This window comes from Uloborus diversus, chromosome 6 (assembly GCF_026930045.1).
Source record: "Uloborus diversus isolate 005 chromosome 6, Udiv.v.3.1, whole genome shotgun sequence".
Classification (NCBI taxonomy): Eukaryota; Metazoa; Arthropoda; class Arachnida; order Araneae; family Uloboridae; genus Uloborus; species Uloborus diversus.
The window spans coordinates 33,099,190-33,120,107 of NC_072736.1; the positions used below are offsets into that span (position 1 = coordinate 33,099,190).

The window sequence follows — 20,918 nt, forward strand, 5'->3', positions numbered from 1 at the left end:
ATAAAAACAATGAATCACTTTCGGGCATTCATCAAGAGATAAAAGTGTCAATTCTCTGTCAGGTTTTGGCTACAGAACACTGTTTCAGATTATAATAACATTTGGTTCTACGGATAGGGATTGGGCAATTAAAACGTGGATTGTTTGTATAGAATAATTTTATTTGTGTAGAGATAAAACGGGAAAGGTCAAAGGTCGTATGTAATGTTCAAGCCACAAATCTTTCTCCAAACGAGGTTAGACTACTCTTTACTAACTAAAATTATATTTGAAATCAATGATCATGGATTTAACGTCGTGCCGTGGACGTAATTGAATAACAGGAGGGATTTTTTTTTTTTAAACCTCTTCACACTTTATGTCCCACACTCACTATGTCTTCACTATTTTTAATTTTGGCACTTACACCTTCTTGCTTCACGCTGCCTCAAATGGTCTTAATTCCAAGGTGTATAACCGTTCGAATCGGGGTTTAATTTGCGTAGGAGCTCATGGGAGTTGAGCTCCAGCACTTCCTTTCAATTTTATGCAAATTTCAATATTTTAGGCAATATTCATTCGAAAAATAAGGTGCTCCGACAATAGGGCTCCTGCAGTCCTTTTGATAGAAACTAAGTCTTGGTTCAAACATACATTCTAAATTTATTAACAAAATCTGGAATACATTTTCTTCTTCGACATACATTGAAGACAGAAGGAAGAAAAAAGATTCGGATACTACGCACATTACGAAATTGAAATGATACAATGTCTGAATCATCCGAAGTTAAATTGATTGTCAGCTCTTCAACATAAGCATCATGCAACCCAAAGATGACCCAACGTAATGGGGTCGTTTCGAAAATTTTAAAAAGTATTTTTTTTTCTGAAAGAGCATGCTTAAAAACATAGGACCTGACCATTTTTTAAATAATTTATTTAAGTTTAATACTTTTAAAAAATTGCTTAAATCGGGACGCTTTTATTGTTTACGCTTCTGTCGTGAAACATCACAAATGATGAAATGCCATTCAATGTTGCCATTCCCCTAGCAAAATATTTAATTCGCATCTTTACTCACGTGTATTGGCAACGATATGGTTGATAGCAAGCGTAGAGCGCAATTTTAATTCGCTGCTTGATTATCATAACGTGGAAACATAGTAGAAGGATGCGCAAAATTGCATCATTTGTGACGTCATAAAGACCACGCCTTGTTTGGAAAATTGGACATTAAAAAAAATTAATTAAAAAATAACTGTTGAGAAAATTAAAATATTTTCTAGGTCTATGTTTTTTTTTTTTTTTTTTTTTTTTTGAGCAATCACGATTGCTTATTGTTCTCATTTGACTGTTTTTGATGTTCCGTGCCTTTTTTCAGCTTGGACCAGAAGCCACTGCAGCACCACCGCCAACCGGCCTCTGCAGGCGGCGCGGCGCGGCTGTTCCGGTCCTGAGCTATCCGCTTCTCCTGGTCGGAGGCGTCCATGTCCTACACACACGCACACTCACACACATAAACACACACACGCCTACGTGCATATACACATGCCTACGTGCATACACACAGGTCTAAGTACACACACAACTATGCACACGTAACCGCCTAGGAGGAGAGGCAGGCTTGGGGAGGGGAGGGGGACAGGAACTGTTTCTAAAAACAATAACTTTAATGAGTAGGGTCCTGTCTCAGTTCGTGATTGCGAAAAACATAATTTGAATTCAAAATTTCAGAATTCAAATTAATTTTTTTTTTTTTTTTTGCTCATTCTATCCATTTCAATGACTAAAAGTAGTACTTTTGACTGAAGGAAACCACCCCATTGGTAAGTGATGCCAAAGATGATTCAACTGTATGTTTACAATTTCAAGATGAAGAACTTTTGTAACGATACTGTTGTTGTGAAGAAAACTTTTTGAGAGTTATGAAAGGTTAACTACCGTAAAAGCACTTATTTTCGTGAGCCAGTCGCAAGAGCGTATATTTAATCATGGTGAAATATTTTTTCGCTTTACAGTTTCAATTTTAAGTTCGTTCATATAAAATTTGCAAAATTTTCAGCTCGAAAAAATCACCGATACCTTAATTTTCGCGAAAAGAAGTGCTTTTACAGTGTTCAAAACTGCGTGTTCTTAAAGCTTAGAGGGAGAAAATACTTTGGAAGGGCATTGTTTTTCAAATTGCTAAGATGGTCAAATTTCTAAGAAACTCCATGCACAATTGGCTGTAATTTCACTTCAATGACGGAAATGAATGTTTAACTGCAAATGAAAATAAATATCCGGTTAAAAAAAAAAAAAAAAAAAATCTGCTAAAAAATCGAAATAAAAAGATATTTTTCTCATGGTCAAAACGGGAAAGGAAAAAAAAGTTTTATTTGCTATCTTACCACGTCTTTTGTGTTAAACACAAGTCTTTGATTCACTTCAAAAAGTATGCGCTTACCGAAACTGAAATTACTGAAACGGAAGAATAATTTTCCAGCAAAATTGTTCTGCAAACTTCTAAGTGCAGGCAGGAAGAGCTCCAGCCAAGCTGGGGTTTTTTTTTTCTCCCTAACTTAAAACTACAACAAACAAATAATAATCAATTTTGCTGAAATGAAAAGCTAATGAAATTGAAAATGCGTTCACAGACGATAAATAACACGAAGCTATAAGAACGGCGTAAACAAACACACAACGGAAAGATATAGGAAGCGAAAAGTAAAAAAAAAATTTTAAAAATATTCTGAAAATAAACTGGCTTATATTCAAAATTTTAGGATAATTCATCACGAAATTTCAATTTTTAACAGTCGTCAAACGTTACAAAAAACTCAAAATTTTGAGAAAAAGAAGAAATGACCATTTCCAAAAATGTAGTACTCGCGCTTAAGTAGTCGCCACCGAGTAAAATGCGATAAAATCGTAAATTCGGCGAAATAAACGGATTGATTTAGCGAAAACACTATTAGCACACAAAAAATTATCCGAAATTTTCACAAAAAATTACAAAATAAAAAAAAAGTATAAATAAGAAAAATTACGATAATAATAAAAAATATTTTCTTCGATCCCCAAAATTGTCAAAAGATAGTTTTAAAAAATCCGCAAAAAAATAAATAAAATAAATAAACTTGTCTGACTGAAGTGCATGATGCATGTTTACATTTTTATTTTTTTTTAATTATACTCTGTTCAGGTCGAAGTTTCCACAGAAAAATGTTCATAAAACTTAGCTTTTGGCGAAAATTTTTACAAATTGGCCAATTTACTAGCTAACAATTTGAAATACCTAGCGCCCGCCCAGGAAATGATTGGCAAATTTGCAATTGAAATGAACTATAGGAGGCGCTGCAGTCTCAGTCTAATGGCGACTGAACGAGGTAAAACAAAGACCGACCTTCTTACATGCTATGACCTGTCCAGTGTGGCGTATTTTTCATCTTTGGATATTTGGTTTAATCACCGTAAGGCGGCCTATTCAAGCTATAGAACGGTGAATACTAATATTTTCAGCGGTTTGTATAAAACAATTTTATTTGTTTGTATAATGAAAATATACAATGTATACTAAAAATTATTTGTTTAAAATATTCACTATTTTAGAGTTTATTTTTCTAGCAGTGAATGCAATGAAATGTAATTAGATACATAATTTACAGCGATATTTCAGCCTCTCGCACTGATTTTAACAAAACAAAGTCATAAAAACGAAAATGCGAATGTATTCGAAATCTAGGAATTAGTTAAAGGGCTATTTCACAATATTTTGTCCAAAAATAGAGTTCGCAACTGGACACTTTTTTTGCCATAACTATTTAGTTTACCGTTTGAATACCACAAAATTTTATTCCGAGTTAGTCCTACTAACACACAAACTCAAAATAAAACAATATGCTAATCAAACAGTAAATTAAATAGTTATGGCAAAAAGAAAGTCAGGTTGCGGACTCGACATTTGGACAAAATACTTTGAAATGGCCCTAAAACAAGACCACAGCGGAATAAAATTCAGGCCGATATTGTACACGAATCCTGTTTATTCCCAGAGTATAATACTCGAAATAACAATCACTATCTTCCAAAATTATATGCAATAAAAAGATATTAATAGCTGTGTTATTTTCAATATTTGATCAAGCGCAGAATGTAATTGAACTACCTTGATAACATTTAAAACATAAAATAACACTTAGGGTTTTATGTACAGATAACCACTATCACTCCAAAGCTAATGATAAAACTAAGAGCAGAAAAATAATAGAAAAAACATTTAGGAATTGAAATATTTTCAAGTTTTACAGTGAAGTTCATTACCATTGGCGTTTCGAAAATTGCAATAACTCGTGGTAGAAGACTGTTAAGGTATTCTAGGCCATTTGTATGCAATTCACAACCATATCTAAATTAAACCATGTTTTAATAACACTCGTTTCAAGAGCCAAATTCTGTCCCGATAAGGTAAACAGCAGCATCTGCACATTTTTCGTTTGTTTTTGCATTTTGTTATCTATTTTACTAAAGTTAATTGTATAAACTAGCCAATTTGGTTCCCGTTGAAAATAAAGCACAAAAAGAACGTCACATTCCAACATTTTACTAGTGTTTGTATGAGAATCAACTACGTTTCTCCCCCCCCCCCCCCTGAATTTCTCAAAAACTTATTTTTCGTAGATACTGCCGTTTGCCCCTCTACGGTAGAATGGGGTCGTTTCCAATATTTTAAAAGTATTTTTTTCTGAAAGAACATGCTTAAAAACATAGGATCTAACCATTTTTTAAATAATTTGTTTAAGTTTAATATTTTTAAAAAATTACTTAAATCGGTGATCTTTCATTGATTACATTTCTTGCCGATGACATCACAAATGATGAAATGCCATTGTGTTGCCATTGACAGAGCAAAATATTTAATTCGCATCTTTACTCACGTGTATTGGCAATGATATGGTTGATAGCAAGCGTAGAGTGCAATTTTAATTCGCTTCTTGATTATCATAACGTGGAAACGCGGTACAAAGATGCGGCAAATTGCATCATTTGTGACGTCATCAAGAGAGCGCCTTGTTTGAAAAATCGGACATTTTAAAAAATTAATTAAAAAATAACTGTTGAGAAAATGAAAGAATTTTCTGGGTCTATGTTGTTTTTTTTTTTTTTTTTTTTGGCTTATTCTATCAATTTCAGTGACTAAAAGTACTACTTTTGACTGAAGGAAACAACCCCATTGTCTAGGTGTGTTTTTAATTACTGTCCAAGAAAGTTACTGCCCACCTCCCAATTCTATAAATTTTCGTATTAAAATTTTAGCATCACTTGAAAACCTCGCAATTCGCCCCACTAGTCTGAACGAGAATCAAACGACTTTAGAGGAAACCCCAGGTAACACCAGGCGTTCGTTGCGCGCACACACACAACGGTGGTACAAATCGCGACCATATAACTCGACACAATGGACGGTGCAAGACACTATCCGATATATTGTCGCAAGAAGGGAAAATAAAAAAACACAAAAATAAAAAGTCAAACACATTTAGCTACAGGGCCCCATTCACGAGCAGGGCCCGGCCTTCGACAAAATGGCTATCGCCAACTTCAACAACAGACGGTCCCAGAGAGAGAAGCCTTATAACAAGAGGGCCTCCCCTCGGGTTGGGACGATCCCCAGCATGGGCCCCCCTTGGCACCATCCCACTTTCGACGGGAAGGGGGTGGCAGGGCCAGCTAGTTCTATCCTTCCCCTTGCAGTTATTCCATCCCCCCAACCCCGTTTTTGTTGGAAAGATGTTTCAAAAAGGGGCGATGTTTTGAGTGACAGGGTGAGCGAGATCGAGGGGGACTACAAAGGGAAAAAAGGAAGGAGGGGGGGGGGGAGTGTCTTGCCTTTCGAACCCCTCCAAGCGAACTCTCGTCTGATGGACAACTGATTTTAGATCGTCGATAGTCACTCAGTAAATTTTTGACAGTAGTCTACCCAGTCCGAAAAAATGAAAACTACAACAATGAGGATATTTACACCAATATTTCATTTCCTCTGACTTACGAAACCTCATAAATGTCATAGAGCTTCAATTGCAACTGTGCCAACCTCAAAATATAGTTTATTTTGGAATAATTTTAAATGCTATTGCTGAAAATCAGGTCGAATTTTCAGGTCTTCTGGAGGTATATTAGCCTAAAGAATTTATGAGGTGTATTGATATAAAGAATTTGGAAGCATTGCCATTTAAGTACTATGACATCTTACTTACACTATGATTCAATGAATGGGGCAATTAAAAATAATAAATGCATTAAGAAAGTAAAATAAATAATAATAAAAGTTTTTAAAAATATTGAGAAATAAGTAAACACGAATAATTAAACTTTAAAATTAACAGAACAAGAACCTTGTAAGATAAATAAATACCTTTGTGCTGAACAGTAAAGTAAGACAAAACAACGTTAGAAGATGTCTTTTCATCCATAAGCTCATTATTTTTTGCATTGAAAAAGGCGTTTCCTGTAACGCCGAAACACGTGTCTGCTGTAATTTACAAATTTGTACTTCTTCTAACGTTGTTTTGTCTTACTTTAAGAACCTTGTACTTCAAATTTGCTTGCAAATGCAGAAAACAAAGGAACTCAAGGACAGAGCGAAATAAGTAGTAACTTACAGCACAATTTTACTCAAACGAGCAATGATTTTTTTTTAAATAAAATAATTTTTTGAGAGGCTGTTACATTAAAATCTCAACAGTGGAAAAACAATATGCGACTCCCTTTTTTAGAAACTTTACCTTCTTAACCAAAACCCCACAAAAATTTGATCTATCAGAAAAGAAAAAAAAATACAGGAAATAAATTTGCGTATATAAACATTATTCGTCCAATTTAATAGATTTAGATTAAAACATACAACACAAAGCAATAAGAAGACTATGTTTACATTTGTTTAAGAACTTACTACACCGAAAATTTAATCAGAGCCTTCCGCATGAATATTCACAGAACAGCGCTTAGTAACAAATGCTATGATTACATTCTATTCGTTCGAATTTTAGAACTGTTTACATTTCTGAATGGATAATTTCATTCTCCGTTCCCTTCTATTTCGTCTTTGCCCCCTTGGACACGTTTTACTTAACTGACCAACAAGACATTAGTATCTGAATACAGCAGTGTAACATCTAATTTTATTATAATGAAACTTTTATTTCATTTTATTTTTTATTTATTTATTTTTGCCCTCACATCAGATTAAATGTCAGAACAATAAATGAAAAAATAACTCCCAAGAACAAAAGTGTGGATATTAAGAACATGAACAACATTAAATATTGTAAATATTACTTTAATATGAAATTCATCGCTTCGACTTTTCGTAAATTTTAGCTGATTTAAAATATTGTATGTATTTAAAATTATAAAAATGCCACATAAAAAATATTTAAAAAAAAAACAACTTAATAATTCGAATGTATTCAGCTTTCGTTTTTCACGAAAGTAAAAATATAAATAACACACAAAACACTGCCGTAAAAAAGGGAAATTTTGGCACTTTTAAATTATGTAATAACAGTAAAAGAACTCCATATAAATAGGGTAGAAAATGAATTTACTGAAGAATTGTTCTGTATTGAAAATTTGAAATACTTCTGCTCGAAAGCATAGTGGAAGCATAACAAATACGCGTCACTAATACCGTTTTTTTTTTTGTAAATTATTTTTAATATTTTTCTTTTATCAATTTACGCACAGTGAAAAAATGAGGGACATACAAATTATTTCAAGGTTAAAAATGTAACTAAATAGAAAAAAATAAATAAATAAATGAAGGGAAAAAACACGTTTGAAAATATAAGAGATAAAAGTATCGACATGCCGATTTTTGTATTTACTCAATAGATCTTTCCTATAATTCGTATTTGTTATTGTACGGTATGTACAAAACTTTAATGCCCACCATCATTAGTTACTTTAGAAATTAATTATATTGCACTCGTAGAAGAATAGTTGTTCAACTCAAAAGTTGAAAATGAAATATGTTTATAGGGTAGTCCACGAAGCTATGATTTACAAATCAGAGAGAAACGTTTGGTTTGGGAACATTATGAACACAAATGAACCGAAATGTTCATATTGACTACATCATAATTAAATTATTTGTTCAAAATTAATTTCTTTTCTCTGTTTAAATGGCAGCATTTTCATCTTTCTTTGTAGCGATGCTAAAACTGCGATTAATTTTATTAATGGAAGTATTTTTTTTTTTTTTTTTAACAATATCCGAGTGCAAAATTTTTTAAAGTGTTGAAATATATGTCACAAATAAGATTAGCTATCTTTTTCCGTTTTCTACAATCGCGTACACTTGTATTATTAAGTATAAGTAAAATGTCTCAAGCATCTTGAGTTAGATTGTAAAAGATGCGCAATGTATGCCAAAATATGTTTCGCGTATTTTCGTACAAAAGGAAATAGATACATGGGGAGTACACACAGGGGCATGCACATAAATTTTGGGACACGTCACAAATGACTTTTCCGGGGCCCCTACCATATTGTTTACCCCTATATTTCACGTCCAGTTTTAAAAATATTGGGTCCCTTTCAGGCTCGGGCCAACAGGTGTCCCTTCTCCTACCTTTTGCACGCCCCTGAGTACACATATGGGGTTGCAGGTTGTTTAATAGGCACATTATCGGGTCCCGACGTGCAAAAGGTTGATAACTACTATTTTAAGTACGATTAATAACAAAAATCAAATAAATACCATTTCCCATTTTTCTTTGGAATGATAAATAAATAAACAAATAAAATATTCAATCAAAAAAGAAAAACATGTTTTAAGAATTAACATTAAAAAGCGTTCTTTTGGGTGTTACAACTTATTTTCTTTGCAAGAAAAGAAAGGGCCAATTTCCGTACCAATTCAAACCACATCTGTAAAACATTTAACAAGCAAAGGATATACAAAAACCCAGTTGCAGATAGAAATCTGGCAGCGTCGTTCTCGTTAAAAACGCAATTAAGAATATAACAGACTTGAAATGTGAAGCCGCAATAGAAAATGAATTACGAAGGTCATTCGTTTACAGAAAAATTTTACACCACTTAACTTTCGCTCGAAGTAACTGCATGAACTGTGATAATCATTTTATCTTTTTTTCCTTTTCTTTTCGTAGGGTCATAAATTACCTTCTTTTTTTTAAACACTGTCATCGTTACAAAATCTGTTATGAGCAGATTCAAACCCGTCATAAAAGCGATATACTTAACGTTTAAAAACATAGGAAGAAATAAAAAGTAATAATGACCAAAAATAAAAGAATCTAATGGTAGGTGTAAATACGACAGACAAGAACACCATATCAATTCAAAGTATGCAGTGTGGATTTTACAACATCAACGACATATATTTTTGACGCACGACATGGTCAGGGACATAGGCAAAAGTTATTTTTTGGGAGGGTTCCTTTGCCGCCCGCTCCCCCCGTAATATTCCATGTCTTGGTTTTTCAAAATGTCACGAAAACCGACTTTATAGTAGAATTTAAACCAAGATACCTATCAGAATTATAATGGAAATTTTACAATTGCAATGTCGAAAAAGTAAATAAATTACCAATATTTTTAATTTAAGCAATAAGGAAACCGTTTCTGACAAATGTTAAAGCCCTAAAAAACCTCAGTAGCTGCGGTCTTAAACACGGTTCAAAGATATTTGTTGAAAAGTTCAAACTAATGAGCATAATTCAAATATTTTAAGACTTTTGTAGACAAAAGCAAAAAATATCGACTTGTACTTGAGTCAGTTTAAAAACCAGGCTATCACTCACTTAGGGGTGCACAAGAAAGGGGGAGGGGGTCGTGGCGCACATTGCGTCACTGAAATAGCACTACCACCATTGGAGGGAGGAAAGGCAACCCTGACTTACTAAATGTTGAGTAAGTTTAAACTCCAGAATTATATTTTTTGTCGAGGGAGCAATTCTTTTGCCACAAGTCTCCAATTTATTAAAACTAACAATAAATATTTCGACGATTAATTTTTCGGGGATACTACATAACTGGAATGTTACAATTTGAGGGGCGAATACGGGTAAAGTGAAGTTCAAAAGAAAAAATAATTAAACAAAATTTTTAACCTCTAATAAACTTGATGATTTTTTGTGTGGGGGGGGGGAATAGAGAATTAGCGATTTTTTGTAATAGAATTGACAAACATAGACCTCAATGCAGTTAAAATACAGAAAGAGGGGTGAATCCAAACTAAGAACAGAAAATGATACAACAAAAGCTTTTAAAAATAGCAGAGCAAAGAAATTTCCTATAATAATCTATTAGGTCTACTATTACAGCTCTTTATAAGAAAAGAGGGGGGGGGGTTTCTTTTAATGTAAATGAAGAAGTTTTGAATCAATTCGCAATTTAAATAAACTGTAGAAGAAACTGCAATCACTGCCTAACAGCTGCTGAAAGCGATGAAAACCCAAGACAATGAGACAACTGCCATGTACGCTCAAAATGGGGTTGTTTCCTTCAGTCAAAAGTAGTACTTTTTGTTACATGAAATACGCCGCCAGCTCAGTCATTTCCAGCCGAGGACTGCAGTTTCGTGCTTATTAGCACTCATCAGCCCGGCATAGGAAAGTGACTGAGCTGGAGATGGAAAACCTCTTAAGGAAGCCAAGAGTGCACAACAAACTGGTAGCTAATATGGAATTAGCGCAGACCAGACGAGTGACCGAAGCAATGGTTCGGTTCAACTCGAGGATTGAAGGCAAAGGCATGGTATATTGAATAGTACTTTTTGTCTCTGAAATTGATAGAATAAGCAAAAAAAAATATTGGTCTTTATGACGTCACAAATGATGCTCTTTGGCGCATGTTTCTATCGCGTTTCCACGTTATGATAATCAAGAAGCGAATTAAAATTGCGCTCTAGCTTGCTATCAACAATGTCGTTGCCAATACACGTGAGTAAAAATGCAAATTAAATATTTTGCTCTGTGAATGGAAACACTGAATGGCATTTCATCATTTGTGATGTCATCGGAAGAAGACATAAACAATGAAAGTGCACCGATTTAAATAATTTTTTTAAAATATTAAACTTAAGCAAATTATTTAAAAAATTGTCAGATCTTATGTTTTTAAGCATGCTCTTTCAGCAAAAATACTTTTAAAATTTTGGAAACGATCCCATTGAAATGTTTTACTTCTTTGGCTAATTTCTTAAATCACCGCAAGGTATCTTAGTAAAGTTTTAGAAATGTGAATTAAGGTATAAAATGTTATCCGATACTTCTAAACTTGCAAATTTATTAAGGAATCAAGATTCCATTTTAGAAAGCTCCATTACGGACGTAAGTTTTGAAAGGTTAAAAAAATATCAAGCAGACAAATTTAGAGCAATCAAAAGATTATATAAAAAAGAACTTCATAGCCTTCAAGTTCAAGACATAAATTTAAAATTAATAATTCATGAACTGAAAACATTGCCCATATAAGAAGGCAAGCAACACGAACAACGGCAAAGCCCGTTCTAAAATGGCGGGCATCGAAGCGCTGAATATATTATTCGCCGCTACAGAAACAGCGTGAATTCAAATATTGACTCAATCAACTCGCTATACGCTTTAGAATTAAAGGGTGAAAAAAGAATAAGCTTCTCGTAACCAAAGCGCTTAAGTTATGTAAACTGTAATATTAATTATGTCTGTTTCATATGAGCACGTAGTATCCGTTTTTTTATTCTAAAGTAACCGAACGTTGTTTGAATAGTATTCGATGACTTATAGGAGAGGAATTGCTAAATATTAAAATCATTCAATATCTCAACATCGATATTTTTTTAATCCATGGAAAGAAATAATTTTAATCTTATTATCGTCAGGATAAAAGGATATTTTGTCACATCAAGTGAAGTTATATGTTAGAAAAATCTAAACGTACTAATATATAAACAAATTTATAGGGGATTTTTTTAAATTAAACTGTTTATTTTTATCATTTATTTTTTTGTCTATATATCAATAGTTTATGATTGTGCATTTTATTACAGTGATTTTTCAGTTTTATTTCTCATAGCTTTGCCGAAAACTGTTTTCAAAACTCTAAAAACAAACAATGAAAAATGGTTTTAGATGGCAAAAGATACTTTTTTTTAATGTGTTAATGTCAATGAAAATGGAGAAAACGCATTAAAATTACAAATATTCAAATTTGTTCCAAAATCAAAACAAAAAACTTTGTTTAATAATAAGTTTTAACACTTGTGAAACATTACCAAATGATTACTTTTAGTATTTAAATTTTTGTGTTGGTTAAAATATTTTAATAACATTTAGAGATGGAATTAAAGCTTTAGTATGTCAACAAAATATATAAAAAATAAATTAGGTACTGGAAATTTTGCATAAAATGAATCAACCGGAATTTTAAATTACCCAGGGCCAGATTACTAAAAAGGCTCAGGAAGCTTGTCCCATCACAATTTTTAGAGGGCGCAAAAATAATTGAAACATTGGGAATAAAAATTCCTTTTTCTGTTTTTAAATGCATTTCTATAGGGAATGCAAACTTTAAAACCGTTTTTTTTTTTTTTTTTTTTTTTTTTTTTTTTTTTTTTGTAGGAGTTTAATATAGTGAGGACAAATAATAGTGATCTAGTTCATAAAATGTGATCAACGCAAGCTATTTTTAAATGTAGGATTTGGCTCAACTTTATTACCATATACTCTTTTCACATTTAATCAGTTCTCTGAAGGGCACTGTGAGACCATAATAAAGCTGATTCAACAGCTAACTATAGAATTGCAATTCAACCAAATATAATGTAAAAAAATTCTAATACGTTGATGTGTGAGTGGAGAGAGAGGGGAATTCATATCAGTTCAGCTAGGCCCCTTTTGAAAATAATACTTGAATTAGCTTTGCTTCAATATGTGAAAGAGCTAGGAAAAAATCCACAAACAAAAATTGGATTTACCATGAAATGATACCAGCTGCTTCCTAACTTTAGAGGTTAATCAAGCTGAGATTTACCACGGAAAATGAGAGCCCCAGATACCCCATTCCTTATGCAAAATTTGTAAAATTATGCAAAAAAGAAGCATTTTTAACAAATCTAAGGCATTGTTTTAAACAGGAAAACATAGAATTCAATGAAATATTGCAAATGTTTCCACAAGAAATTAAGTACCTTGATTGAATTAGATCACTCTACCATAAAAAAAGATAAATTAATAATAATAAAAAAACTGGTAACATTAAATGGGGTGAACGGTAACAAAGAGGGGTCTTATTTTAAACACCTTACTTAAGTTAGAATTTTAGCAGAAATGCATACACATTTAATAAGTTGTTATTGAAGTTGAAATTTGCAGCAGGAAGCAAAACTTAGTACTTTTATGAGTTCTGGCAAGATAATACTGCCTTTTTTTTATATACTCATACTATCATGTTTTAATTTAAGTATCAACTCAATTTGAAAGGGAAAGAAGAAATAATAATGGATCTATGTTATGGTTTTTAGCTGAGACATAGTTAATAGTAAAAATATTAGGAAATACTGTAATAAGGCAGAAAATTAGCAAATCCAAAGTCTTAAGTTTCTCTTGTTTCCTCTCTACACATAGAACTTGGGGATCTTACATGCTTTTTTTTTTTTTCTGAGCTAGTAATGGTGATCATTGTGTGGATAGACATAAAAGGTATCAATTAACAAGGGCAGAAGACTTGGGGATTTCTCTCTCTAAAAAAAACTCTACCAATTTTCTTTCTGATAATTGAGCATGACTAAAACTCACTATAACTCATTTCAAAGTTTTTTTTCATCGGATACACCACTAACCACTAGCAAATAGAAACTGGTTGATCCAGATCAAATTCATATAATACTTTTTAAAAAATTCTTTCATATAAAAACAATTTAAAATCGTAATATCAAGAACCTCACAATAAGTATGCCAACATTAGATTTCTATTTTGCTTTTAAGATACAATTCCTTTTTAGATTGCACAATAAATTATGGTAATCTAGCAAAGATTTTTGCGAATTTGAAATGTCAGCTGGACTTATGTGTTTGAAACAAAAGACAGTGGACCCATTTTTTTAGAAATGATGCGTTTTAAAAATATTTTTTGTCTTGTGCAACAATTCATGTAATTTTGCTAAAAAACGTTGTTCTGCACCATAATAAATGAAAAGTCAACTTATTTAAGAATTTGTTTTGCCTTTTACCCATATAAACCAGATTTTCGATTCTACAGATTGCCTTTGGCCCCGGTTAGTCCAGATGAACAAGGTTGTCTACCGTGAGGAGGTAAAGAGAAATATATCTGCAAATCTTTCATTTTTGGCAACGATGGTACTTTTGCTTTATTGTGCAAGTTTGCTTATTTGGTTCCCGCCAAAAATCAAAAACGAGAAAAACATCAAAAATTCCAACCTTTCACATTTGTTCATAAGGAATCAAAAATGCATTTCTTCAAATATCTTAAAAATTCATTACAGAAGATCTAATGCACTTTACCTTTCCACAACAGTACTTTATCTCTGAATCAAACCAATGCAGGTAAGAAATCTTAATTTTAATGATTTGCGGATGGATGCTTTTTCACAAAAAGTAATTTAAACAATAAAAGCATCTGCAGAAACTGAGAAATAATTGCTCAACTAGTCATTGGAAATGTTTGAAAGGCAAAAAGCTTCCAGCTGCTTCTAGAACAAGCCTTATTGTTAAAAAATCAATTTAAAACATTTTACTATACAACCGAGGACAAAACAGTGCCCATTGCTTTTTTTAAAGTTGAATATCATAATCAGAATTCAAGTTAGTTATAGCATAATTATTTTAGTAACTGAACATAGAAATAGTCAATTTTAAAACACCAAACAATTTTGAATGTGTATGCTTTTTTGAATACTTTTATATTAATAAAACATTCAAATATAAAATACATTTAGTGATTTTATTTTTAACTATCTTCTCACCTTTTGTTTTCTTTTCTGCATTTTGATTACATGTAATTAAAGCTAAAGCTAAAAACTATGTGTACGTTCAAGAGAATCAAAGTTACTCAAATATTAGGCCAAAAAAATTACTTGAATTAAAAAGACATTAAAAAATAAGCTAAATTATTTTTACGTTATGCTATGTACAATAAATAAAATATTTAAAATATTTATGACATAGAAGATTAACAGTCTAAGTAAGCAAGAATGAACTGAAATGCAGTACTTAATTTAATGAAAATGAATTAAACACTAAAACAATACAGAGTTAAATAGCCTATAACAAAAGAGAAAGAAAAATGTGTTCTTATGGAAAATATGAATTTCTTTTATAGTTATAAATGGATCAAATTACCTTAAAACTAGACATGGAAATAATTATTGAAAGTAAATATACAGGAACATATTTTGATTTAATGTTTCTTTCAGTTAGAAATTTGATCCTAGAATCTTTTTACAGTAAATTAGAAAAATAGGTCAAAATACGAGCACGTAGTAGCCTATATAATAACATTCACTAAAAATTCAGTTGACATTACTTATTAGTGCACCACATGAATAATGTAACAATAAAAAAGGTTGAAATATGTAGCAATCAAAGAACATATTGAAACATTTTTATGACACAAAAAGTGTTTGCCCTTGTGTCCCTGTCAGCAAGATATCAGATAAAGACCTTATATTTTGATAACAGGGAAAATAATTTACGCTTTCAGAAATGCGTTTTAGTACGCTTTTTCAAACACTACTAGTTTAAATTGCTTTCATAGTTACATAATATTGTATGGCCTCCATTTAGATCTAAATTAAACCATGTTTAGTATTCATAAATATCTTTTAATTATTTACAAACTAGAAAACTACAACTACATCAAAACACAAGCTGTGGTAACTGAATACGTGACAACTCAGAGAGATAAATAAATAAGTTTATTTATATCTTTGAGCTGATGGATAATTTCTTGAAAAATTAGAAGTCAGAGCATACTTATACATGCTATTTATAAATTGCTGATATTTGTTTCACACTATCTGATATATGAGAAGAAATAATCCAATGTTTGATTGGGCACAGTTTTAAAAAATCCTTACCAATGTGGCAGAAAAAATCTTGTTATGTTCCCACTATAATCATTTGCTTTGACTGAATTGAATGAAGCTTCTTTATAATAAGCATTTTTTGCGGTACTATCTCAGAGTATGTAGAAAAAGGAAAATATATATACAAAGCACGAAAAGCATAAAAATAATCAAACGTGAAAATTCTTCGATAAAAACCTTAAATTCAATGTTTTGAAATAAAGATATAATGCCTTTGTTGTTAAAGGTAATTTCGAACTAATTTTAAGCTAAATCAATGTAAAAAATGCCAAATTTCAGGAAAAAATGATATAGGTGATTTTTTATTGGTTCTGAAAGTGAGCTATCTCAACTAGCTCTGTTAAAGGTACAGTACAACCTTGTTTTTGCAGACTAACTTGAAGCAAAGCCAATCAGTAATGGTATCCAGTGTGGGTATTATGCAAAGCAAATCCTTAAAACTACAGTATTGGTTACACAAAATAAAAAAATAACAATTTTCCCCATCATTTCTAAACATAAAATTGGATTGCCCACCTTTGGATTAGACACGCTTGTCGTTTGAACGAAGCATGGTCATACACATGCTTTAATCATGAATAGATCAAAACAAAAATCTATCGTATAGTGTGCTTTATAGTTATGCTCTTTGCTAGCATAAATTAAAATTATCTATGAAAATATCTTTTTTTTAAAGGATACAAATTTGAACTGGATAACGTGGAAACAAATAAATGAAAGCCAGCGAAGTGAGTTTCTGTTGTGTTTTCGAATCAGAATATACAGTACTTATTGCCTGCATTAAAGGCGCATGCATGAAGTTTAGCTAAATATGTTTACATTAAGCTCAAAGAAATAAGACTTTTGTCTGATCATAAAAAGGAAAGAATTAAAAGAAGTAAACATGAACTATGAAGCAATAATGGTGGGCAACAAATCATAACTTAATGAAGCAGAAAAGAAAAAAGCTTCATTCAAGAATGTAAAACAGATGTGGAAGGAGTGTTGCAGAATAAAAACAAAGAATTGCAGTAGAAATACCAACGAAAACTAAAGGACTTGAAATATTATAAGTTTAGTAAACAATGATATTTGCTTTGGAATGGGGGTGGAGAGAAAAATGCTTTGATCGTCAATGAATACTCCTGAACTACATCGATTTATCATACATAGTTCATAAGAGAAACCTACTAAGACTGCAGTATTATCTTTCAAACAATCCATACAACAAGACATTGTTATAGTTATTTGTTGCTACATACATAGCTAGTATGTAATAACATAGTTGAAACTTCGAAGAATTTAATTTCAGTAAATAAAGATCTCAAGGTTATTCATTTTTAATATGGGTGGAGAGCAATGTGCTACGATCGCTAGAAATGTACTAACTACACCATACACAGTTCGTGAAAGAAATATGATATTTCGGTACATTTTGAAAACAATTCATAGATTAAGGGGTGGTTAGTGCCTAGCTGGTGCATATTTGGACTGTATGCGTCGTATGTGGCATATTGGGCGACCACTGGGGGGTGGAAATCGGAGCAGAGCAAAATGTAAACAATGACACTTACCTGTTTTTTCCTTTATTTCACATAGAACACTAAACAATGCTGGCTTCATGCGGTGACAGTTCAACGTGTGCTTCCTATACGAGAGAAAAAAACAGCTCTCAGTATAGGTTCAATCCAAGAAAAAAACAAAACATTGAAATTGAACGAGGCGGCGGTGATTTTGCATCGGTCGAGGCAAAATCAAAGCAGCGCGCCGTCGTTAGGCTTAGCACGCCCGTTGCATAATAAGTGCGATTAACCGGTGCATACCTCGCTTGAGCCTCGTCCAAACTTTGGTCCGTAATGTTGATGATTTGTTGCAGTATTTCGGAGATGTCGTGTTTGGGGGCGTCCTGGTCCGGGGTGCCCCCCTGGGACCCAGGGTTGACCACATGAGACGGCTGGGCTAGTCCGTAGCCGTGCTGAGCCCCTACATGGCCGGCCATGCTCGCTGAAGGGAGTTGAGAAACAGGGTGCATCATTGTTTGAGAATCGTTCATACTACGAGCACACACACTCGGTATGGAGCTCTCTCGAAGCGAGCTAAGGGCCCCGGCCGAGCTCAGCACCGAACCCTTTGGCGACCAACATCCATAAAACCGAACGCACTCCGCACGCTGCACTAAAAGCGACTATAATTGAGTGTTTTGATTGGAATACTTCTGACGGACAGCAAGCGGCTCCAAGGTGGGTTGAACGATAATGTCAGTCAAGCCACTTCGCCATAAAAGATGAGCGTATGCCGCGACGATGACGACGTCATCGATTAGAGCGACCAATCACGGCGCTGCGTCATGCTCACATTTCGCCAGCACACGGACGTCAATCACGGGACTTGGCCCCGCCTACCACCTTGATGGATGGTAAGCGGAAGTTCCGGTTTGGGAGCGGCGCATGCGCCCAGATTGAGCCTTGAATATCGAGAGTGTTGTGCTGGAGTAATGGCGGTCGTGCTCAGATCGACTCTTTGAAAATCGGGATTTAGTGACCGAAAGTTTCATGTGGAATTCACTATTTATCGGAATCCATGCCTATAGTAGTCGATTTTCATACCTTGTTTATGATCATGAATTTTTATGAATTGCTTTAGAAGTATTTTAAAACGCGTTTCTTTCTAACAACTACATCTATAAAGTTTGTTTACTTTTTGCTGTCATAAAATCGGTAGAAAAAAATATAGAAATTATCCTTCTTTTTTCTTCAGCATAATTTATTTGATGATTTTAATGCTAAATATTGAAGGATCAATGCTATTGCTTCATTTTATCATTTGCTAAAAACTAAGAATCTTAAAATGCTTACTCCTAAATTTTTGTTGTACGTCTGCTAGACTTCTCATTCAATGAAAAAGCTCCTACATAAACGCTCTTAATTTTTTAGAAGCCATCTTATTAATCTATTGTAAAGATTTTTTTTAAAAAATTATAATTTCGTTCTATTTTTGACCTGAGATCATACTATTTGGTTCTCTGAAGTATACAGTATTATTGTATATTTAGTTGTGACAACAAATCTTAATATAGGTAGGTACATTGAATACTGTCCTTTTAAATCCTTGTCCTTTTTTTCACAAATATTTTGTTATTTAATTACAGAAAATGAGGTTGGAAGTCATTCTTAATCTCAAAATGTATCTTCTTTGGATAACCTTGAAAAGGTATGTGAGTTTAATTTATTATTTATTTTTCTGATAATAAGTTAACAGTTGATGTTTTAAAAAGAAATTTTGTCCAAGTGCACTAGATTGCATAGGAATATTTATGCTTTGGACAGCGTTATTAAATAATAAAAAAATAGCCTATATATATATATATATATATATATATATATATATATATATATATATATATATATAGATATGTATCTTAAGAAAAAAACTTTCTGACGTCATCATTTTTTGCAGTTTTATTTTGCTGTCACCATATTTTATAAAAAATTATCTTGTATGACGAACCATCTATAATTATAGAAATATTATTCGATATAATTATTAACTTTTGATCTAATACATTTAATAGCATTTGTAACTTTTATTTTTCTATTAATTTATTGTGTTGAGATATAATCTACTTACTTTATATTTAATATTTCAATTATAAATGAGTTACCTTTTTTTCTGCCAAATTAACAAATTGAATATTTTGGTTTTCAGTATATAGAATAGAGTATAAATATTTTGATGTAAGTTACATTTGTACTGAATATAATTTTTAACCTTGATGTTTAGTGTGTAATATATTGTACAAGTCACACACCTTTCACCATGTAAGTATTGATGCAAAATTTTTCTCACATGTTATTTATTACATAAATATTAAGTTGTGTACTCAAGCGATGTATTAAACTATCATAATTACATGCTTTTCACGAAAATTATGGTGAAATATCCCACAAATGATTGAGCAAAGTAGTCACACCACTTTTTGTGCATGTAAAAACTAGATTAATAAAAAATATATATATACCTTTAAAGATAATGTGTTTTTGTTTCTTTGTATTGTTTAGTGAAAAATTAATTTTTGGGGTAAATTTTAACCATACTTGTATTCTTTAAAAGCATGATAATGAAGCATTTCTTTGTAGTATCACATACAACATGAAACGTTTGGTTAAAATAGGAAAATCTTCAATATTAAGTGTAACTTGTGTGAAATCATTACTTTAAAGGTCATATCTTTTTTTTTTTCAATAAAAAAATATTATTTCTTTAATATTTAACATTATTTGACATCTTAAGAGTTTACATGTTAATTTAGAAAAAATTTCTGAATTATATCAGAAAAAAAAGATTTTAAATCTTATGCTAGTTTTTAACTTGGTATACAAACTATTGCTCATAAATCCCATTATTAGTACTATCTTCTTTTTTTTTTTTTTAATGTTACACTTTTTTTTTTTTTTAATGTTACATTTTTTGTACCTTTACTTTTTTTCCTCGAATTTCAGCCAGATATCTGGAGTTTTTTTTTAAATAAAGTTTTATTACTGAAATTTAGTGACTGATATTAAGATCAGAATGTTTCATTTCTGATTAAAATTTTACACAAAACGTTTCAACACTTTACTCTTCTTGTAATGTTCAGTTCATACACTCACTCAACTTTTATTGTGCGAAACAATAATTCGTGAATGAAAACTATTTTTAAAAAGTTTGTATGAAACATTTGCGAAAGTTGCTGCAATTTGTCTCTAAAAGAAAGAAAACCTAAATTGAATGAGTTTCTCAATGTTTTTAATCAACAGTTTTGCATTTATTAGTACCAGATTTAATTTACTATTTATTAATTTACTACTAAGATTTAATTTTGTGTATTAAT

General features: G+C 32.0%; 1 protein-coding gene across 1 annotated transcript in view; it reads right to left on the minus strand.

Moving 5' to 3' along the window:
- Positions 1-18,286, minus strand: part of LOC129224456 (homeobox protein extradenticle-like) — a 163,874-nt gene extending 145,588 nt beyond the window's left edge. The window contains exons 1-2 of the mRNA XM_054858910.1: positions 17,872-18,286; positions 17,623-17,696 (exon numbers count right to left, since the gene is read on the minus strand). Of these exons, the coding sequence (XP_054714885.1) occupies positions 17,623-17,696; positions 17,872-18,101 (304 nt within the window). The 5' untranslated portion in view covers positions 18,102-18,286. The remainder of the gene's footprint in view (positions 1-17,622; positions 17,697-17,871) is intronic.
- Positions 18,287-20,918: the final 2,632 nt, after the last annotated feature.